At 47.2% G+C, this 24351-nt stretch overlaps 1 protein-coding gene across 2 annotated transcripts in view; it reads right to left on the bottom strand.

Moving 5' to 3' along the window:
• AFTPH (aftiphilin) overlaps positions 1 to 24351 on the bottom strand; it is a 96540-nt gene that overhangs the window by 42083 nt on the left and 30106 nt on the right. For both annotated transcript variants that reach the window (XM_075339258.1, XM_075339259.1), the window contains exons 2-4: positions 15581 to 17328; positions 5336 to 5478; positions 769 to 904 (exon numbers count right to left, since the gene is read on the bottom strand). In XM_075339258.1, coding sequence (XP_075195373.1) covers positions 769 to 904; positions 5336 to 5478; positions 15581 to 17293 — 1992 coding nt within the window. In that variant the 5' untranslated portion in view covers positions 17294 to 17328. The remainder of the gene's footprint in view (positions 1 to 768; positions 905 to 5335; positions 5479 to 15580; positions 17329 to 24351) is intronic.

Below are 24351 nucleotides of genomic sequence, written 5' to 3'. Positions count from 1 at the left end.
GCTTGCGCAGAACGCTGGAGGCAGAGGGGAAAGGGCGGGCACGAGATTATGGGCGGGCACTTGCTGATGACAATCACAGCGCTGCCCATAATCTCGTGCCTGCGCAACACATCACCAGCGGTTACACTGTGCACAGTCCCGCTACAGTCGCATGGCGCATGCGCGGGACACCACGGGCGCACTGGGCGGCGTCCTGAGGTATGAAATGGAGCGTTGGGGGACGGTGTAAACCGGCAGGAGGGACAGTAACTGACACCAGACAGCCTGCCCCCAGGGATAATTTAGAAGATTTCCATACCAAAAAGTACAACTTTATAAAGTATTTAATTTGGTCTAATAGGGGGCACAAAAACTATAGGAACCTTGCTAGAATGCAGCCCAGGAGCTGCAGAAGGGAAAACTTTTAGGTTTAAAGCAAAATTTCTGCTGACAGCTTCCATTTAATAGACCCAATTCCAACTTACATATGCTTTTACTTTTTTTTTTTTTTACTTTGATTTTATTGGAAAATGTAAGTGGCCGAGGCCCAGATTGGCAATTTAATGCCACACAAAGGATCAGCAGAACGCACAGTTGGATGGACGCCCTGACAATAAAAAAGGGGTGAAGAATTACTGACCCCCAGCGTTGTATGTAAGCCATGATGTCAGCCAAGGAGCTGCTAGTTAGCAGGGTCACTCAGGCGGCTTGCTCCTTCCCTATAGAGCCTTTATTCGGCCCCGACGCTTGCACAGACAGACAATAGTACAGGCAGAACAACTGACATACTATGTTCCTGGTGTCGATTCCTAGGGAGCGCAGGAGCTTTTTGTTGCTGTGAGATCCTCCCCATTGGTACTTCAGTCCGTAGGCATCGTGAATGTCCTGCAGCTGCGTCCATATGTCCAGCACTTCTGTGTGTAAGCTGTGGAAAATGCGCACATTAGATCTCCCACTGCTTGGCCGGTCCCTGTATACACAGCATCACAATCGCACATCTGCTGCGCCGTGCCTTTACAATACGGAAATGCTCGGTCCGGACCCCACCTTCTCATTAGTCAGTTTAATGCAAGATATAAAAGATTGAAGAAGAAAAAAAAAAAATAAAATCGCTGCAGCAAGAAAGCAGAAGACTACCAACAAATCACAAAAGGCAAGCCTGCTGCATAAGCCTTCATCCCTGACTGCTACAGGCACACAGCCTGATCAGCCATTTCTATAAGGGAATATGCCGAATATAAAGAAAATCCAGGGCTGAAATCAGAGCCTAAACAAGAAAGCCTGCGGAGACACCATCACATGTTTCTCAACAGTGGAAGGAAACTAGCCAGGTCTTTCACCGGGAAGGAACAACCATGGGAAGGGCAGTCTCCAGTCAAGGAGACCACCTATGCCAAACATGGTATCCATCCACAGACAGCTGTTTCGGGGTATTAGCCCCTCATCAGTGCCCTCCTACTCCACACTGATGAGGGGCTAATACCCCGAAACAGCTGTCTGTGGATGGATACCATGTTTGGCATAGGTGGTCTCCTTGACTGGAGACTGCCCTTCCCATGGTTGTTCCTTCCCGGTGAAAGACCTGGCTAGTTTTCTGCCAGCATTGGGAAACACGTGATGGTGTCTCCGCGGTGTTGGATGTTGATCTCCCTAAGGTCAACCATCCTTGCTTATGAAATCAGAGCCTGACTCTCCGATATTTCCCGTGGATCAGTCCAATTCAACGTTGCCAAGTCTGCATGTGGCCGCCCTCTGTGGTTTGTGCATCATGGTCTAACATGGCAAATCATTATCAAGTCACATGGATTTGAAACTTGTCTTTTTTTTGTGTCTTTTTTACAATGTGCAATTCTCATACAAAATGATTCCGTTGTCAGGGGAGCAGGGCTCGGATTCCACGGCCCCTCAGGGGAGATGGCTCGGATTTGACAGTAACCTCAAGGGCACAGGGCTCGGATTCAAAAGCCACGGCAGGGGGAATAGGGCTCGCATGCGATGGCCACGGCAGGGAGAATAGGGCTCGCATGCGATGGCCACGGCAGGGGGAATAGGGCTCGCATGCGATGGCCACGGCAGGGGGAATAGGGCTCGCATGCGATGGCCACGGCAGGGGGAATAGGGCTCGCATGCGATGGCCACGGCAGGGGGAATAGGGCTCGTATGCGATGGCCACGGCAGGGGGAATAGGGCTCGTATGCGATGGCCACGGCAGGGGGAATAGGGCTCGTATGCGATGGCCACGGCAGGGGGAATAGGGCTCGTATGCGATGGCCACGGCAGGGGGAATAGGGCTCGTATGCGATGGCCACGGCAGGGGGAATAGGGCTCGTATGCGATGGCAACGGCAGGGGGAATAGGGCTCGTATGCGATGGCCACGGCAGGGGGAATAGGGCTCGTATGCGATGGCCACGGCAGGGGGAATAGGGCTCGTATGCGATGGCCACGGCAGGGGGAATAGGGCTCGCATGCGATGGCCACGGCAGGGAGAATAGGGCTCGCATGCGATGGCCACGGCAGGGAGAATAGGGCTCGCATGCGATGGCCACGGCAGGGGGAACAGGGCTCGTATGCGATGGCCACGGCAGGGGGAACAGGGCTCGTATGCGATGGCCACGGCAGGGGGAATAGGCCTCGCATGCGATGGCCACGGCAGGGGGAATAGGCCTCGCATGCGATGGCCACGGCAGGGGGAATAGGCCTCGCATGCGATGGCCACGGCAGGGGGAATAGGCCTCGCATGCGATGGCCACGGCAGGGGGAATAGGCCTCGCATGCGATGGCCACGGCAGGGGGAATAGGCCTCGCATGCGATGGCCACGGCAGGGGGAATAGGCCTCGCATGCGATGGCCACGGCAGGGGGAATAGGCCTCGCATGCGATGGCCACGGCAGGGGGAATAGGCCTCGCATGCGATGGCCACGGCAGGGGGAATAGGCCTCGCATGCGATGGCCACGGCAGGGGGAATAGGCCTCGCATGCGATGGCCACGGCAGGGGGAATAGGCCTCGCATGCGATGGCCACGGCAGGGGGAATAGGCCTCGCATGCGATGGCCACGGCAGGGGGAATAGGCCTCGCATGCGATGGCCACGGCAGGGGGAATAGGCCTCGCATGCGATGGCCACGGCAGGGGGAATAGGCCTCGCGTGCGATGGCCACGGCAGGGGGAATAGGCCTCGCGTGCGATGGCCACGGCAGGGGGAATAGGACTCACGTGCGATGGCCACGGCAGGGGGAAGAGGGCTCGTATGTAATGGCCACGGCAGGGGGAAGAGGGCTCGTATGCAATGGCCATGGCAGGGGGAAGAGGGCTCGTATGCAATGGCCACGGCAGGGGGAATAGGGCTCGTATGCGATGGCCACGGCAGGGGGAATAGGGCTCAAACTTGGCGACATCATCAGGGAAATAGGGATTGAATTTGATGCAAGCCTCAGAGAAATAAGCATCGGATCTATAGTATTGCTGTATTTCTAAAGCCTCCTTCACACGTCCATATTTCCGGTACATGTTTGGTCCGTTTCCTCACATTTCCTCACATGTCGGAGACACAGGCACACATAGATCCATTAAAATCAATGGGTCTGCACTCACGTGCGTGTTTTGCCATGGATCGTGTGTCCGTGTGGAGCATATGTGTGCCCGTGCGCTCCACACGTAGACATGTCCGTTGGTTATTCTCCGGCATCACAGGTGTCACACGGACCGCACGAATGTGATCCGTATGACACGCACCGGAGAAAACACACGTGTCTGTAAAATAAAAATAATTTCTATACTCACCTTTTACAGCCCTGCTGTTTCTGCTGTTGCTGTCACTTGCTTCCGACCCCCCCCTCATTATGCTCATTGCATATTCACTCCACTGCAGCAGCGGGGAGTCGGCAGGGCCGGAGACCGAAGATCAGCACCACGGACAGCAACGCCAGGGACAGGTGAGTAGAAAGTTCCCGTTCTCTGTGTGTTATCACGGAGAACACACATGTGCCATAAAAACGGCACACAGAGGGCAATACTCACCTTTGACACGTCCGTGAAAAACGTGCATGATTTTCACGGACGTGTGAAAGAGGCCTAATACAGGTTCATACGAAACAGGTGCCTAAAGTTGTGTGTTTAATCCATTAGTGTACCACCAATATACAGCAATAATGGGGTCGTAGAAAAATGCACCATATATAGTGTTTACATGCGTCTTTCATCATATCCTTAGTGTAAGTGCAGTTGCAATTTTAAGCAGAAAAATCTGAGATCTTTTTTTTCCCCATGAGCCAGTATAAGACCGAGGCCCTCTTCTCATAGTACAAGACCTTGATATTTTGTTTCAGCCCCAATTAAAAGTTTCCTTGTTTTGGAAATCCACTCTACCTTGATACAGTATGCTATATTAAAAAAAACAATAAAAAACAAAAAACAAAAAAACGCACGCTTCCCTTCCCAGGCCCAGCATGGAGTTTCCATCGCTGGTCCCGGTGACCAATATTGTCTGCAGCACTGATGTCACATTTACAGCACGACAGCCAATAACTGGGCCTGTCTCCTCCTGAGTTGACGGCACAAGCCGCCGAGCTCGCTGATTGCCTGTATCGCTGTTGACATGATGACAGCGCTGTAGACAATATCAGACACCGGGAGCAGCGGTGGAGAATCAGCGCTGGACCAGGGGAGGGGAAAGCAGGTGGTCGTGAGACTTTTTTTTTCATACAACTGAATCCTTTACGGCTATGTACACAACCGCCGAGTTTTCACAGAAGAAGCCGCTACAGGAACACACCATCCGTTGTTTTACTTTATCAGCTTTATCGGCGGCTTTGCCGTCATTCTTGCGGTGGCCCTGCCGCTAGCTTCTTTAACTCGATACCGTCAAGAATGGGAATATCACTGCTTCAATGTTTCTGGGCGCTTAGCCTACAGGGATTGCCCACTAACCAGGCAACCACTTTTTAAATTAAGTAGCCCCCCTTGTAAGATAAAACTTAAAAAAAAAAAAAAAAAAAAAAAAATAATTATATAGCCACCTTCCGCACTGGCACCATTCCGGCGATGTTGGTGCCGATTGTGTCGGGGTCTGCATGGCAGTGTTATGCCACGTGAGCCCTGCAGCCAAGTGGTGGTCACAACAGGGTTGCTGCTCTTACTTTTCTCACACCAATGGAATAAAGTGAAATAGCAGCAAGGAGGGACCACTTCATTTAAAAAGTAAAGAGCATATCCTGGCACATCATTTTAATGGCAGTGTTTGGTCTAAAAATATCAGCCTTGTGATAAATGGACCCCAGAGCGATGACAGAGCCGCTGCATGGAACTTCTCTGCCATCTGATGAAAGCTCTTGTCGGTGCACGGCTCCTTTATCTTACCTGGTTGCAGACTTTGAGGTGTCCTCCTGCTGATCTGTGCATAGCAGAAGATCTAGAGGTGAAATCTTCTCATCTATTTCGGCAACAGGAGGGGGAAGAAAGCAGGCGAGGAGAACACGCTCTAGACGACTCAGTAATGGGTTCTACATGAAGGGAAAAACATAAATCACAGCACAGTTCATGTAAGACAGTGTTACGTAATGTTTCCTATCACACAGCAAACAAACTACTTCGTAAGCAATATTCTGTATACAGCCATGCGATGGACGCTCTGCAATATTTATTAATAATTCAGGGTGGACCGAGGCCGCTCCCCACACGCTCAGACCACGATGAGGTCTATATGGACGGAGGCTGCACTGTAATTCAATTTATGATACTTCATCTAGAATATTGTGTTCTCCGGGGAAAATACACCGCTAAACTGACAGCACAACTAGGAAATCGTCAGTAAGCTGCTCCTCCACTCAATCGCTCTGTATCTTGACACAACGCACCATAACATAATGTTGTATGGGTTTAAAGATGTACCCATGTGATCAATGAGAGAGCCCGATATTAAAGGAAGGCAACATCTCACACCGGCTATTTAAACAAACTGCTTAAATGCTGCAGTCAATAGTGACTGCAGCATCTAAGGAATCAGAAAGAAGATGACTACTCTACACATGTAGTAATTTTTTATATTTTCATTCTTTTTCTTTATGACCGTTATAAATCTGTGTTCTGATAACAGATGGATATTAACCAGACATCAATAAAGCCCACAACAGTCAGTGGAACGATCAGTCGGCCGACAGCAGTCTCTCCAGATTCCCCAATACATTGGAGCGCTCTTTCTCAGACACCTCCAGCGGCAGCTTCTCCCACCGAGAGCTAAAGGATTGTCAGACCGAAATCAGACATGTCAGATCCTTATCTGCATGAATATATTTTGGGGGAGAGGCTGAGGGCTCTTGTACACACCTGTCGGCCGATCTCGCCAGTAACAGTGGGGAGGGTCAGTCTATGGTGTTTGGGGGCCTTAAGTTTACAGATAATCACCATGGGTAAATCCAACTAGATTTCTTTTGAGGGAATTATGTATGGAATGATGAAGGCTAATTAGTTACAAAATAACAGGGCTGAGCAATTTTAAAAATGCGGATTTTAAGGGTAACTAAAGAAGGGAATTTTGTTTACTTACCGTAAATTCCTTTTCTTCTAGCTCCAATTGGGAGACCCAGACCATTGGGTGTATAGGCTATGCCTCCGGAGGCCGCACAAAGTATTACACTAAAAGTGTAAAGCCCCTCCCCTTCTGCCTAGACACCCCCCGTGCTCCCACGGGCTCCTCAGTTTTGGTGCAAAAGAAGGAGGAAAAAATTATAAACTGGTTTTAAGTAAATTCAATCCGAAGGAATATCGGAGAACTGAAACCATTCAACATGAACAACATGTGTTATACAAAAACAGGGGCGGGTGCTGGGTCTCCCAATTGGAGCTAGAAGAAAAGGAATTTACGGTAAGTAAACAAAATTCCCTTCTTCTTTGTCGCTCCATTGGGAGACCCAGACCATTGGGACGTCCAAAAGCAGTCCCTGGGTGGGTAAAATAATACCTCGTAATAGAGCCGTAAAACGGCCCCTTCCTACAGGTGGGCAACCGCCGCCTGAAGGACTCTTCTACCTAGGCTGGCATCCGCCGAAGTATAGGTATGCACCTGATAGGGTTTCGTGAAAGTGTGCAGGCTCGACCAGGTAGCCGCCTGACACACCTGCGGAGCCGTAGCCTGGTGCCTCAAAGCCCAGGACGCACCCACGGCTCTGGTAGAATGGGCCTTCAGCCCTGAGGGAACCGGAAGCCCAGCAGAACGGTAAGCTTCGAGAATTGGTTCCTTGATCCACCGAGCCAGGGTTGATTTGGAAGCCTGTGACCCTTTACGCTGGCCAGCGACAAGGACAAAGAGTGCATCCGAGCGGCGCAAGGGCGCCGTACGAGAAATGTAGAGTCTGAGTGCTCTCACCAGATCTAACAAGTGCAAATCCTTTTCACATTGGTGAACTGGATGAGGACAAAAAGAAGGTAAGGAGATATCCTGATTGAGATGAAAGGGGGATACCACCTTAGGGAGAAATTCCGGAACCGGACGTAGAACCACCTTGTCCTGGTGAAACACCAGGAAAGTGGCTTTGCATGACAGCGCTGCTAGCTCAGACACTCTCCGAAGCGAAGTGACTGCAACTAGGAAAACCACTTTCTGCGAAAGGCGTGAGAGAGAAATATCTCTCATTGGCTCGAATGGTGGTTTCTGAAGAACCCTCAGCACCCTGTTCAGATCCCAGGGTTCTAACGGCCGCTTGTAAGGAGGAACGATGTGACAAACCCCCTGCAGGAACGTGCGTACCTGTGGAAGCCTGGCAAGGCGCTTCTGGAAAAACACAGAGAGCGCTGAGACTTGTCCCTTAAGGGAGCCGAGCGACAAACCCTTTCCCAGTCCAGATTGAAGGAAGGACAGAAAAGTGGGCAAGGCAAAAGGCCAGGGAGAAAAACCCTGAGCAGAGCACCATGACAGGAAAATTTTCCACGTCCTGTGGTAGATCTTGGCGGACGTTGGTTTCCTAGCCTGTCTCATAGTGGCAATGACGTCTTGAGATAACCCTGAAGACGCTAGGATCCAGGACTCAATGGCCACACAGTCTGGTTGAGGGCCGCACAATTCAGATGGAAAAACGGCCCTTGGGATAGCAAGTCTGGTCGGTCTGGTAGTGCCCACGGTTGGCCGACCGTGAGATGCCACAGATCCGGGTACCACGACCTCCTCGGCCAGTCTGGAGCGACGAGGATGACGCGGCGGCAGTCGGCCCTGATCTTGCGTAACACTCTGGGCAACAGTGCCAGCGGAGGAAACACATAAGGGAGCTGAAACTGCGACCAATCCTGAACTAAGGCGTCTGCCGCCAGAGCTCTGGGATCTTGAGACCGTGCCATGAACATCGGTACCTTGTTGTTGTGCCGGGACGCCATGAGGTCGACGTCCGGCACCCCTCAGCGGCAACAGATCTCCTGAAACACGTCCGGGTGAAGGGACCATTCCCCTGCGTCCATGCCCTGGCGACTGAGATAATCTGCTTCCCAGTTTTCCACGCCTGGGATGTGAACTGCAGAGATGGTGGAGGCCGTTGCTTCCACCCACAGCAAAATCTGCCAGACTTCCTGGAAGGCTTGCCGACTGCGTGTGCCACCTTGGTGGTTGATGTATGCCACCGCTGTGGAATTGTCCGACTGAATTCGGATCTGCTTGCCTTCCAGCCACTGCTGGAACGCTTTCAGGGCAAGGTACACTGCCCGTATTTCCAGAACATTGATCTGAAGCGATGACTCTTGCTGGGTCCACGTACCCTGAGCCCTGTGGTGGAGAAAAACCGCTCCCCACCCTGACAGACTCGTGTCCGTCGTGACCACCTCCCAGGATGGGGGTAGGAAGGATTTCCCCTTCGATAATGAAGTTGGAAGAAGCCACCACCGAAGGGAAGCTTTGGTCGCTTGAGAGAGGGAGACAGTCCTGTCGAGGGACGTCGGCTTCCTGTCCCATTTGCGTAGGATGTCCCATTGAAGAGGACGCAGGTGAAACTGCGCGAAAGGGACTGCCTCCATTGCTGCCACCATCTTCCCCAGGAAGTGCATGAGGCGCCTCAAGGGGTGTGACTGGCCTTGAAGGATAGATTGTACCCCTTTCTGTAGTGACTGCTGCTTGATCAGCGGAAGCTTCACTATCGCTGAGAGGGTATGAAACTCCATGCCAAGATATGTCAGCGATTGGGCCGGTGTCAGATTTGACTTCGGAAAATTGATGATCCACCCGAAACTTTGGAGAGTCTCCAGGGTAGCTTCGAGGCTGCGTTGGCATGCCTCTTGAGAGGGTGCCTTGATCAGCAGATCGTCCAAGTACGGGATCACCGAGTGACCTTGAGAGTGTAGGACCGCTACTACAGTAGCCATAACCTTGGTAAAAACCCGTGGGGCTGTTGCCAGACCGAACGGCAGTGCCACGAACTGCAGGTGTTCGTTTCCTATGGCGAAGCGCAGGAAGCGCTGGTGCTCCGGAGCAATCGGTACGTGGAGATAAGCATCTTTGATATCGATCGATGCAAGGAAATCTCCTTGGGACATTGAGGCGATGACGGAGCGGAGGGATTCCATCCGGAACCGCCTGGTTTTTACGAGTTTGTTGAGCAGTTTCAGGTCCAGGACAGGGCGGAAAGACCCGTCCTTCTTTGGGACCACAAACAAGTTGGAGTAAAAACCGTGGCCCTGTTGCTGAAGAGGAACAGGGATCACCACTCCTTCTGCCTTCAGAGTGCGCAGCGCCTGCAGAAGAGCCTCTGCTCGCTCGGGAGGCGGGGATGACCTGAAGAATCGAGTCGGGGGACGAGAGGTGAACTCTATCTTGTAACCGTGAGACAGAATGTCTCTCACCCAGCGGTCTTTTATTCGTGGCAGCCAGGTGTCGCAAAAGCGGGAGAGCCTGCCACCGACCGAGGATGCGGAATGAGGAGGTCGAAAGTCATGAGGAAGCCGCTTTGTTAGCTGCCCCTCCGGTGGTCTTTTTAGGACGTGACTTAGACCGCCATGCATCAGAGTTCCTTTGCTCTTTCTGAGGCCTTTGTTGACGAGGATAATTGGGACCTGCCCGCGCCCCGAAAGGACCGAAACCTCGACTGCCCTCTCCTCTGTTGGGGTATGTTCGGTTTGGGCTGGGGTAAGGATGTATCCTTTCCCTTGGATTGTTTGATGATTTCATCCAAACGCTCGCCAAACAATCTGTCGCCAGAAATTGGCAAACTGGTTAAGCGCTTTTTGGAAGCAGAATCTGCCTTCCATTCCCGTAGCCACAAGGCCCTGCGGAGAACCACCGAATTGGCGGCTGCCACCGCCGTACGGCTCGCAGAGTCCAGGACAGCATTAATAGCGTAAGACGCAAATGCCGAGGTCTGAGTGGTAATGGACGCCACTTGTGGCGCGGACGTGCATGTGGCTGCTTCGATTTGCGCTTGACCTGCTGAGATAGCTTGTAGCGCCCATACGGCTGCGAATGCTGGGGCAAAAGAAGCGCCGATCGCTTCATAGATGGATTTCAACCAGAGCTCCATCTGCCTGTCAGTGGCATCTTTGAGTGAAGCCCCATCTTCCACTGCAAGTATGGATCTAGCCGCCAGTCTGGAGATTGGAGGATCCACTTTGGGACACTGAGTCCAACCTTTAACCACGTCAGGTGGAAAGGGATAACGTGTATCCTTAAGGCGCTTAGAAAAACGCTTATCTGGACAAGCATGGTGATTCTGGACTGCCTCTCTGAAATCAGAGTGGTCCAGAAACATACTCGGTGTACGCTTGGGGAACCTGAACCGGAATTTCTCCTGCTGAGAAGCCGACTCCTCTGCTGGAGGGACTGAGGGAGAAATATCCAGCATTTGATTGATGGATGCAATAAGATCGTTCACTATGGCGTCCCCGTCTGGAGTATTAAGATTGAGAGCGCCCTCAGAATCAGAATCCTGATCAGCTACCTCCGCTTCATCAACTCGCGATTCCCCTCGCTGAGACCCTGAACAATACAATGATGTCGAGGGAAAATCTAAGCGAGCTCGCTTAGTCGGTCTGGGGCTGGGGTCTGTGTCAGAACCCTCAGCCTGGGATCTATGAGATACCCCGGGAGGACATTGTTGGTCCAACTGAGGGGGGCCAGGGAACAAAGATTCAACAGAGTCCCTGTGCTGAGGTACCGGCCTGTACTGCAAGGCTTCTAGTATCTTAGCCATAGTCTCAGAGAGTTTTGCAAACTCTGTCCCCGTCACCTGGACATTGTCAGCAGGTGGCTCCCCCTGGGCCCTTCTTAGCAGAGGCTCTGGCTGAGTAAGTGTCACAGGGCCCGAGCACTGTATACAATGAGGGTCAGTGGAACCTGCCGGTAGCGGGGTCGTACATGCGGCGCAGGCAGTATAATAAGCCTGTGTTTTGGCACCCCTGCCTTTTGTGGGCACCATGCTATTATCTTCCCTGAGCAACACAATAGGGTATATAGCCAGAAATCAACTGTGCACCATACAGTGTAAAGTATATACCATAAACATATACAGTATAGTTACACTACTGCACAATGGGGCTAGCACCACAGGTGCTGCTTACCACCCGCTTCAAGCGGTTGTGAGGCCACCCAAGTCCCTGCCTGGGTCTCCCAGACTTTGTCCCCCTCTGCTGCGTCCGAGGAGCTGACAGTAATGGCTGCCGGCGTCCTGAGGAGAGGAGGGAGTCGTGGGCGTGGCCGAGAAAGTGCGGGAACTGGAGCCGCACTGTGCACAGTGAGAGGGGTGGAGTATGCAAAGCATGCTCCAGCCCTCAGTGCTGCTCGTTCTGTGCAGCTTCCCGCCCTCCCCCTGCCTGTCAGGGCTGAGGGCGGGAGGAAAAGGAAACTAGGCCGCAAAAAGCCGGGGACTCGAGTAATAAGCGCGGCCGCCGTATATGCGCGGCCAGCGCGGAAGTCCCCGGCGCACTACAAGTCCCAGCCGCGCCGCGGTGTTTCCGTGGCAGCGGCGGTCAGCGCGGCAGTCCCTATACATAAAACACACTCAGCAACGCTGAGTGTGTAATGGCACATTTTAACCCGGTCAGCGCCGCGGTCCCCGGTGCACTAGCACACCGAGCAAAGCTGTAGTGTTGCTGTGCGCGGTCCCCACAGGGATACAGAGTACCTCCAAGTAGCAGGGCCATGTCCCTGAACGGTACCCGGCTCCTATCCAGCAGGCTCCACAGGAGTTGTGGATGAAGCACGGTCTCCTGTGCCTGGAGACCGATAGGATCCCACTTCACCCAGAGCCCTGAGGGGGATGGGGAAGGAAAACAGCATGTGGGCTCCAGCCTCCGTACCCGCAATGGATACCTCAACCTTAACAACACCGCCGACAAGAGTGGGGTGAGAAGGGAGCATGCTGGGGGCCCTATATGGGCCCACTTTTCTTCCATCCGACATAGTCAGCAGCTGCTGCTGACCAATCTGTGGAGCTGTGCGTGCATGTCTGCCTCCTTTGCACAAAGCAAAAAAACTGAGGAGCCCGTGGGAGCACAGGGGGTGTCTAGGCAGAAGGGGAGGGGCTTTACACTTTTAGTGTAATACTTTGTGCGGCCTCCGGAGGCATAGCCTATACACCCAATGGTCTGGGTCTCCCAATGGAGCGACAAAGAAAATTGTACATCTTTATTACTTATAAGGCATAATAAACAACCCAAGTTTGAGGACAGCGGCAGAAGCACGTGGACTGCCCCGACTCATCAGATCTGGAGTGGAAGGGGGGTTTCTGTTAAAGGGAACCCGACACTGGAATCATGTTGCCCAAACTAAACTCAGCATGAATGAGAGCCTAGCTGCACAATTGCAGCTAGATATACTAAAAGACAGTAATCCGATGCCGCACCAGGTCAGCTTCTTCTTGCACCGCTCCAGTTGGTGGGCAGGTCACTACCACTTGTGCGTGTGTGTGTGTGTGTGTGTGTGTGTGTGTGTGCGCGTGACGGGGCTGTAGGATATAATGTGTGACTACACGTGGGGGGGCTGTGGGATATACTATGTGTGGATGTGTTCATGGGCTCTGGGGACATCATACTGTCTGCATGCGGGGGGGCGGGGTGTTGTATGATACACTGCGCGTGTGTGTTGGTGGGGGGGCTGTGGGGACATCATCCTGCGTGTGTTGGTGGGGGGGCTGCGGGACATCATCCTGCGTGTGTTGGTGGCGGGCTGCGGGACATTATCCTGCGTGTGTTGGTGGCGGGCTGCGGGACATCATCCTGCGTGTGTTGGTGGCGGGCTGCGGGACATCATCCTGCGTGTGTTGGTGGCGGGCTGTGGGACATCATCCTGCGTGTGTTGGTGGCGGGCTGTGGGACATCATCCTGCGTGTGTTGGTGGCGGGCTGTGGGACATCATCCTGCGTGTGTTGGTGGCGGGCTGTGGGACATCATCCTGCGTGTGTTGGTGGCAGGCTGTGGGACATCATCCTGTGTCTATTGGTGGGGGGAGTTCTGGGGACCTTATACTGTGTGTATGTGTTGGGGGCTTTGCGAACATTATATTGTGTGTGGGGGGGGGAACCTGTAGGGACATCATACTGCACGTGTGGATACGGACATCATACTATGTGCATGTGGGGGGGGGGGGTCTGTGGGGATTCATACTATGTATGTGGGTGTGGAGGGGGGCTGTGGGGACATCATACTACGTGTGTGTGTGTGTGTGTGGAGGGGGCTGTGGGGACATTATGTGTGTGGAGGAGGGCTGTGTGTGTGTGTGTGTGTGTGTGTGTGTGTGTGTGTGTGTGTGTGTGTGTGTGTGTGTGTGTGTGTGTGTAGGGGGGGCCCCAATGTGATGTATTGTGTGTGTGTTGGGTGCTCTAGTGGACATCATACTATGTGCATGTGTGGGGTGTTGTGGGGACATCATTCTGCATGCGGACATCAAACTACGTGCGTGCGTGCGTGTCAGTCAAGGTACAGCTATGATTCTTCGTAATTATACTTAGTCTAAGCATTGTTTTACTTTTTATATTTCATGAATCGATAGTGCACATGGATATATTCAACTTTGTAATATATCTTCTCAGACAAAGGCAAATTTGCTTCTTTCTCGGTCAGAATTGATCAGCCACTATCAAAATTCTCAAATCTGAGGCAAAATCTGCACGGATCACGGGAGGAGGGAGGAGCTAGATGTATATCTCCGCCCCTCCTCCTGTTGACATAGAATCTCATCAGTAAGGCCCCTTTCACACGTCAGTGATTCTGGGACGTTTGTGCTTTTTTTTAAAACGTACCAGAATCACTGACATACGCAGACCCATTATAATGAATGGGTCTGCTCACATGTCAGTGATTTGTCACTGCACGTGTCTCCGTGCGGCGTACCCGCGTGTACGTGATTGCCGCACGGAGACATGTCCATTGTTTTCTGGCATCACCGATGTTCCACGGACCACGCAGTGGTGTGATCCGTGAAAAACACATGCCAGAAAAAAAACGTGCTTTTAAAATAAAAATCATTTTTACTCACCCGGCGTCCAGCGACGTCCTCTGAAGCCCGTCCTCCCTGCTCCTTCTGAGCCGGCTCATTATTGTCGCGCATATTCATTATGCGCGACACAGCCGACCCGGAAGCAGCTGCTGCGGGGGTCACCGCCGGCCGGATGCTGCACTGTGGGAGCGATCAGCACCATCGACAGCGGGAGCGCGCACAGGTGAGTTGTTTTCTAAGTGCAATCACGGGCCACTGAGAATGGAGCCCGGATTGCACTTAGACAACCCACGTGTGCCATGAATCACGGCACACGCAGGGACATGTGCGTGTTTTACACGCCAGTGAAAAACGTCACTGTTTTTCACTGACGTGTGAAACGGGCCTAACAGCTGCCATCTCCTAATATAAGTAATGGGAAAGTCTTCACTGAATACAGATTTTACCCCAGAACTGTGAATTTTGCTGATGACTGATCAATTCTAGCAGAGAAAGAAGCAGATTTGTCTGATGAGATATATGATAAAGCTGCTTATTTTTATGTGTAATATTGATTTATGAAATATAAATTAAGATGGTTTAGGCTTTCAGGTTAGATAACAGGAGCGTATAATTTATAAACTTTATAAGAAGCAGTAAATTATAAGGTTTGATCTGCTGCTCCGGGTAAGAAGATATTTTACAATAAGCCCCATCATAACATGTATTAGCAGTAGCTGCTGCTCAACATACTTAATTCTGCTCAATGTTAAGTGATAAAAATATATAATAATGGTAACAGTGAGGGTCTCATGTGGCCCTATTGGAATATTAAATGTAGAGAAGGAACAGTCCCGCATCACTACAGCATTACCTTGCGGTGTATCACACTGGTGTGGATTGCAGCTCAGGCACCGCACGATCCTGGCTCAGAGGTGCTCGCCAATGTAGCATGAAGGATCCATACACAGTCCAGGAAAGAAGTAGACCGCACACTCTGGATGTAAAGCCAAACGATCCAGGTGGACCAGTCAAAGCGTGATTCACACGCGAAACGGCCGTCGTCCGTGAAGGAGCCTGCACCTGGTTCTCTTTCTGCATTTTATCCTGCACCTTTACTTACAATAAAGAAGATCGTTTGGCTTTTCATCCAGAGTGTGTGGTCTACTTCTTTCCTGGACCCTATTGGAATATTAATTTCCCACCCCTGCTGTAACCATTACCTGAAAGGCAAGTGTTGAATCTTCACAAACCAGCGTTATTTCAGATACATGAATTGCAGGGAGGTCGATGCTTTGTGTATTTACAACCTGGTCATCCGTACTGGAAGGTACATCCGTCCTAAATGACTGCCAATCACCCGTCTCTGTAGAAGGCTCCATCTTCTGATCACTAAAGGCAGCCCAAGAAGAAGAAGAGGAAGAACCTCCTCCCGCCTGATTATCATCATCATCATCAAACGCACTCCATTCTGAAGGCTGCTGAATACCACCCGCCGTACTAAAATCGGCAAAGTCATCACAGTCTTGCTTAACAATTGATTCCTCTTTATTTGCCAAGGATACGAAGCCTCCAAAATCACTAAACTCGTCTGGTTCCTCAGAAGTCCACTGTTGAGAAGGCTTATCAGAAGACATCTTTTCTGAAGCGCTTGCCTGTTCTTCTTGAAATGCCACCTTTGTATCCTTGACATGACCAAAGTCCTCATCATTTACCTCCACAGGGAGTTCTAGAGGTTCATGAATAGGTTTTCTATCCAACGTGACCTTGTCCGTCACGGGAGGAACAGCATCAAAATCTCCAAAAGCATCAAACTCTTCACGTGAAGGAACCTTCACGCTGTGACCACTTTCCATATCGGAGTCAAGTTCTGAATTTCTAACATCTTTTGACGTTTCCAGTGACGCATCAAGAGAAAGAGAACTCATTGTATTAATAGTCTGCTCTTCCTCTTTTCTGCTTTGTGTAAGATTTGAAGTATTTTTGGTATCCAGTGAATGCATACTATCGGAAAAATCAGACTCTAGTGCAGTTAACACCTTTTCGTGGGGTGGATCATCATCAACGGCAAATGGATCAGGTTCTTCATCCTCTTCTTGGGGAAATGGATCTTCTGGTACTTCCATAGCAGTGGAGATACTGCCATGTTCAAATCTACTTAATTCACTGCTAACATTAATACTTTGAGTCTGTCCTTCATGTGAACCTTTAGGTGCTTGCACCCGTGCCTCACCTAGGTCTACATGACTCCTGCTTGAAAAAGTAGCAAAGTCAGCAAAGTCATCTCCAGGGCTCGGTGGTGAAAAGTCTATACTTAAATCTGTACTGTGGGAACTGATAGACTTAAATCCTTTTGAATGTCCCACAATGTCCAGATCTTGTAATCCCTGAGGGTTGTTGCCATCTACTACAGCAAAGCCATTAGTCAGATTTTCCAGGCTGTGCGTTTTCTCACCATTACACGTACTAACTATTTGTTCCTGACTTCTACTTACTAAATCGTCATTATCAACACAAGTATGATGGGTCTCTGAGTTTATATATTTTGCATTCTCCCCTGAGTTCCCTTTATTATCAAGTGCAGCAACAGTAAATTGGGTGGCGTCGTGGTGGATGTTCGTCTCAAACACAGAACAAGGTCCCTTCTTAGAAATCCCAATCTCAGAGATGTTCTCACTGGCGTTGATGGAGGTAAGGCTGGAGAGGTTATTTACGTTATCCGTGTAATCATGTATGGGTAAAAAGTGTTTGGATGGTACAAAGTCCTCTCTAGTCTTGGGATAACCAACAGAGTCGAAGTCAGCGAAACCAATTCCAGAGTGGTTGACGTCAGAAAATCCTCCAAATTCTCCAAACCCGTCATCGTCTTCGTCGTCTGCAACATTGTCGAGAGGAGGAGGGGATGAAGAGTACATTCGTATGATTTCAGGTTCCATGGTGTAAAGTCTTGGTTACAGCAGCAAAATTACACCTACAATGAGACGAAAAAGTGTTACACAATAATACTGTACATAAAAAGGGAAAAAAAAGAAAATATATATATTTATTAATATTATTATACACATATATACTAGCTGTAGTACCTGGGATAGTGACTGTCTCTCTCCCAGTCTCTGTCTATCTGTGTCTCTTTCCCCATCTGTCTTTGTCTCTTTCCTTGTCTGTCTCTTTGCCCGTGTGTCTTTCTGTCTGTCTTTTTTTTTTTTTTTTTTTACTATCTGCCTCTTTCTCTGTCTATGCCTGTCTGTCTGTCTGTCTCTCCACCAACATCATATTACCTCACACATCCGCTTCTTATACTATGAATGTCCTTTGTTCCTATAGCAACCAATCACAGCTCCTACTAATAATTAACAACAAGGTCTGAAATTAATATTCACTGCTAATAAAATTCAAAACAACATTTGAGGAGCAAGGATTGTCCACAAAAAAACAGTGATTTCAATAAGTTTTATTTCTGAATAATTCATAAAAATATGCATATCAATGTTAAAATCAATAATAATAATAATAATGATGCTTCAACCTGAGGGACGATATATAAGCAAAAATATAAAAATAACTATAAAACGTGCACCAAAGTATATACAAAGCCGAACTGTTTATCAAATTTAGATTGAATAACATAAAACAATGTATTCCAAATTTTTATATATATACAGGTTAAATATCCTTATTAAAACCTTCATGCGCTTATAAAAACAATAATTACTACTTTTTTTTAAAAAAAATTTTTAGGCCAATGGATAACAAACATCTACGTGTGACTTTATAAAAAATTAATAACAATAATACTCAAGGTAAAATAGTGTGTGAATCATGTAAAAATTAAGAACACACAATGTGCATAAGACTATATTACTCAAAAAATTATTGTGAAAATAGGGGTGAAACAATCACTAAATAAATAAAAAAAAAAAAAAAAAAAATAAGATGCAATGTGCAAAGTGCTGATTTTGATAAAAGTCACATGAAAATGTAAGACTAAAGCCTAATTCAGTAAAGATCTTTAAATATAAGCACAATAATGACCAAAAAGTCTCAAAATACAGTATTCTTCCTCAGGGAGCATGTGACATGCTCCCTGAGGAAGAATACTGGAAACATATGTCGGAGTAGAGGGACGGTATAGCACTTGCACTTTTGGTAATTACCATTATTATTACTTTTAAGCACTTTAGCACCTTCTTTCTTGAACACTTGGCCGTATCTTGTTGTTTATCTTTATCTTTATCTTTATTCCTGATCTCGGAGCTGACAGCCTGTGTATGCATATGCACTTGTAAGCACATTAGCACTTTTACTTTTTGTAGCTAATTAATCTTGCTATATGCAGCTGAATAGCTGAACACTAAGCCGTATTTTTCTGTATATTTTCTCCTGACATCTTATTCCTTTGTAACTCTGGAGCTGATAGTTTCTATATGTATGCACACTTATAAGCACGTTAGCACCCCTTTTTTTTTTTAAGCCAAGCAACTTTGCTATATTCAGCTAAATAGCTGAACACTATACTGTGCCTTGCTATTCACCTTGTTGCTTATCTTTATCTTTATCTTTATTCTTGATCTCGGAGCTGACAGCCTGTGTATGCATATGCACTTGTAAGCACATTAGCACCTTTACTTTTTGTAGCTAATTAATCTTGCTATATGCAGCTGAATAGCTGAATAAGCACTTTGGCACCTTATTTAACAACTTTTTCTGCTTATTATTTTGTAATATACAGCTGAATTTTTCTTATTCTGCTCTTTTTTCTTTTATTGAGATCGGTTTTTGCCATTTGGCTTGAATATTTTTAAAGGTATTTTGGCTGATTAGTTTCTTCCTTCTTACAACTTTCATGCGATCTAAATTGCAGGTCTGTATATTACACTCTGTATTTTGAGACTTTTTGGTCATTATTGTGCTTATATTTAAAGATCTTTACTGAATTAGGCTTTAGTCTTACATTTTCATGTGACTTTTATCAAAATCAGCACTTTGCACATTGCATCTTATTTTTTTTTTTTTTTTTTTTTTTTATTTATTTAGTGATTGTTTCACCCCTATTTTCACAATAATTTTTTGAGTAATATAGTCTTATGCACATTGTGTGTTCTTAATTTTTACATGATTCACACACTATTTTACCTTGAGTATTATTGTTATTAATTTTTTATAAAGTCACACGTAGATGTTTGTTATCCATTGGCCTAAAAATTTTTTTTAAAAAAAAGTAGTAATTATTGTTTTTATAAGCGCATGAAGGTTTTAATAAGGATATTTAACCTGTATATATATAAAAATTTGGAATACATTGTTTTATGTTATTCAATCTAAATTTGATAAACAGTTCGGCTTTGTATATACTTTGGTGCACGTTTTATAGTTATTTTTATATTTTTGCTTATATATCGTCCCTCATGTTGAAGCATCATTATTATTATTATTATTGATTTTAACATTGATATGCATATTTTTATGAATTATTCAGAAATAAAACTTATTGAAATCACTGTTTTTTTGTGGACAATCCTTGCTCCTCAAATGTTGTTTTGAGCTCCTACTAATAGCCTGGAGCTCGCAGCTCCATTCACTTTAATAGAGGCAAGTTTTTTGGAGAGTAACTGTAAAGCGCGGGGTTAAATTTTCCCGTCCAAACATTCTACGACGTTCCCTGAGTCACATGGGATGTCTATGCAAAATTTCTTGATTGTAAATGCTACAGTGCGGATTCCTTTATTGGACATACACTCATCTTTATGTATTAGATTATAATATATATTAATTTATTAGAGAGAGATTAATATATATTAATCTCTCTCTGGTAAAATTGTAGAATTATATATTATATATGCGGATTCCTTTATTGGACATACACTCAGTAAAATATATATATATATATATATATATATATATATATATATATATATATATATATATATATATATATATATATATATATGTATATATATATATATATATATATATCTATATATATATATTATATATATATATATTTTACTGAGTGTATGTCCAATAAAGGAATCCGCATATATATTCTAATATATATGTTTTATTTTTCAAGGTCCTAAACAATGATTAAATAGATAATAGGTGCCAACTAACATTCTCCATTAATAGATGAAATTCTAGTTTATTCACAAAATAGATCTGAGAAGCAGGTTTTGACCAACTTGACGGTGAATAATACGAGATCTCATGGATTTACATTGCTCAAATTAAAGGGGTTGTGCAGGCTTGGGACAAATATGTGCAGTCACACTGTAGACTACAGGTATTCCTGATGCGATTTGCAGCTTCTCAATGAAAAAAAGAGAATTGATGGAATTGGAGGAGTCTAGTTGGCATGTGACCGCAAGTGTGCAAAATCACATATATGTAGTCATGTGATCAACCGCTGGCACTTGAAATACCGTGGAATAGTAACAGCACACACACACTGAGTATTCGGTAGTCTGTAGTCACACAATGTGCAATGATGATACTGAAACACCTTCTGCTACTGTTAAATCTCCCACCACCTAACCTAACAGAAAACTCCTCAGTGTTCCTCCTCCCTGCTGCTGCTGAGATCTCACACTGCGCAGTACAAGCCGCAGCCGTTAGTCAGGCCGGATGGGTGTAGATTGAATACACTTGACTCATCAGAGGTCTCCCCTTTTAGTTGGGCTCAATAAATGTTCATGTAAACATTAGAATTATTAGGCCATTCTGACACCGATTTTCAAGGTAAGGGCACCAGTCTCATCAGGTCTAAGGCTATGTGCGCACTTACCGGATTTTGCCGCGGATTTTTCGCGGATTTGCTGCATGTTTCGCTGCAGAAAATGTTCATAACATCTCTGCAGTGAATCACCAGCAAATCCTATGGAGAAAAAAAATGCTGTGCGCACTGGGCGGAATTTGACAGCTGCATGTTTTGCTGCGGGAATCCTGCAGCAAAAACAAGTGCATGTCACTTCTTTTCCGCACATCGCTGCGGGATTTCACTCCATTGACTCCAATGTAATCGTGAAATCCCGCAGGGAATAACGCAGGCAGCAAATTCTGTGCGGTTCACTGCGTTTTCCTGCGTTATTCCCTGCGGTATTTCGCGGTTTACCTCCGGTAATGTGCATCGCTTGCCTGCGGTTTTGCAGGGAAGTGATGTCATTACAGGAAGAGGAAGCCGTGCAGAGAGTAAACACACACACATCACAGACACAGAACACATAGACACAGACACATAGAAAGAAAACGGAAATATAGAAAAAAAAAAAAAAAAAGAACGTGGGCTCCACTGCATATTTACCGTCCAGCCGAGGTAAGCACACAGCGGCGGCCCGGTATTCTCAGGCTGGGGAGGGAGAGGGGCAGGGTTAATGTCCCCCGCCTCACTCCCCCTCCGGCAGCCGAGAATATCAGCCGCAGCTGCCCCGGGACTGTCGCATGCAATATGCGGCAGTACCGGAGTGTCCTCGGCTCTTCTTGCCACCGTGTAGCAGTGGTGGCAAGGTAATACAAGGGGTTAATGTTGGTGGGGAACCACCGCCATTAACCCCAGGCTTGATCATGGCAGCGTCTATGTGACAGCTGACATGATCAACCCGTAAGTAAAGTGAAAAAACACAGACACCAAAAATCCTTTATTTTAAATAAAACCAACAAGCCTCGTTCACCATTTTATTAACCCCCCTAAACAAAGCTCCGGCGTAATCCACACAGCTCCGGCTCCTGCGTCCTGCACTGCTTCCATCCAGCCGCAACTGTCACAGACACAGCGCTGAATGAAAGCAGCAGACAGCAGAGGTAATTACCGGTCATTTCCCACGGCCGGTAATGTGAACTCACTGCCGACCGTGGGAAATGCAGCGATCTGTCCTCTATCTATCCCTCTATCTGTCTGTCTATCTATCCCTCTATCTATTCTTCTGTCTATCTACTATCAGAATTAAATGTATTTTTTTTTTTTCTTCAATGTGCTTTATTGCATTGAATGCAATAAAGCACATCCCAACCCACACGCGGCAATACCGCGAATAATACCGCGGTAAAACCGCGGCAAACCGCATACGGTTTTCGGGTGCGGTTTCCCGCGGGTGCGGTAATCTTTGAGAGCATGCGGAATTCTCTCAAGGAAATTTCATTTCCCAGTGCGCACAGAGCCTAAGAAAGTATTTCAAACCTGGTGATAGATTCACTTTAAAGATATGGCCTCTCAAAAGAAAATGTTTCTTAGAAAAAAAATAAAAAATAAATAAATGTTGGATTTGTCAATGATCTACATATAAATTTCTATCTCTACGTCCAGATTAACCCATAAAACACTGCACGACCAGAAGGCAGACGAGCGATTATTATAGGTCATGATGAAGATTGGGATTCTGCTCATATAAAAGAATAAATCATCTCCTCCACAAAGAAATGTGTGTAGGTGGAGAAAATAATCTCGAAGTGAATGCAGGTGGGGAACTATAACATTCAGAGATGTACGCCGTACAGTACAAATCTGAAAAATAATAAAAGCTTTTACGCTAACACAAAAATGATAAAATTATTTTAAAAAGGGACAAGTCCCAATTCCTGACAAGCCACACCCCTTTCCTCTAAGCCACACCTCCTCATCAAGCAAGTGTTAGAACACATATTAGATGTGGTATTAGAAACGTACCCAAGGTTTTTTGGTGTAAGCTAAACCAGATTTATAATTACTGCAGATCTGAATCCAACATGTCTGGGGCAGCGACAATACGTCCTCTCCCTTCACACCAGGATTTTGCATCCTCATGAAACGTCCTTTTATAGCCTCACTTCTTGCCTTGGACATTAATATATCGTACAGGTGAACTGCTGCCTCCGAATACGTAATCACTCGACTGCTGGGGTTTGGTGCCCACTGATGTCGAGAGTGTGGCCCGAAGAGCACAACATTTGTCGAGCATGCACACCGAAGCTACATTCATTCTCTATAGAACTGACGGAAAAAGCTGAGTGTTGTACTCTGCTACCTCAGGCAGTGTTAGTGGAGCCTCTCAGAGCCCTGCTCATGGGATAGATGGGGTCCCATCAGTCGGCACCTCTATAGATATAGCGGATAGCGTCCATAACCAGTACAAACCCTTAAAAGGGTTCTCCACTACTAGGACAACCCCCTCTGATTCCATATGTTTCTCCCAGTTAAAATAAAGACTACATTCATCTCCGTGGCCTGAGTGGTGCAGAGTCTCGCTTGACGCTGTGACATCACGCGAGCCACATGTCCAGTCACCGCCAGCTTCTCTGTCCCCGCTTTTGGACAAACAACAGGAAGTGAGCACTCATTTGTCAGAAGGTGGGGAGGCAGAAGCCGATGCTGATTGGACGGAGGCATGCATCGCAATTTCAAGCAAGACTCTGCACCACTATGGCCACGGAGGGGAGTATAGGCTTCTTTATTTTACAGGAGGAATCATGTGAGAACAGAAGGGATTGTCAAATAAGTAGACAATCCCTTTAAATGGTGCATAATAAAAAAAAAAAATTACCTCTTTAAGGCTCTGTGCGCATTCGGCAGATTTTACCGCGGATTTGCTGCATGTTTTGCTGCAGAAAATGTTCATAACCTTTCTGCAGTGATTCACCAGCAAAACCTATGGGGAAAAAAAAATGCTGTGCGCATTAGGCAGATTTTGACAGCTATAGGTTTTGCTGCGGGATTCCCGCAGCAAAAAGAATTGCATGTCACTTCTTTTCCGCAGGTAGCTGCGGCATTTCACTAATGTAAATCGTGAAATCCCGCAGGGAACAACCTGCAGAAAAACCGCACCAAATCCGCACCAAAACGCATGCGGATTTCTTGCGTTTTTTTCCCACGGATGCGGAAATCTTTCAGAGCCTGCGGAATTTTCTTAAGACAATTCCATTTTCTAGTGCGCACAGAGCCTTAAAGAGATACAACAACATAATATAAACACTAATGACCAAACCCTTATGCGCTGCAGTTTGGTGAAGAAAAGAAAAAAAAAATGTA

The sequence above is a fragment of the Anomaloglossus baeobatrachus genome, chromosome 3, assembly GCF_048569485.1.
Source record: "Anomaloglossus baeobatrachus isolate aAnoBae1 chromosome 3, aAnoBae1.hap1, whole genome shotgun sequence".
Lineage (NCBI taxonomy): Eukaryota > Metazoa > Chordata > Amphibia > Anura > Aromobatidae > Anomaloglossus > Anomaloglossus baeobatrachus.
The sequence above is the reverse complement of the archived record's forward strand: the minus strand, read 5'-3'. Positions and strand labels throughout refer to the sequence as shown.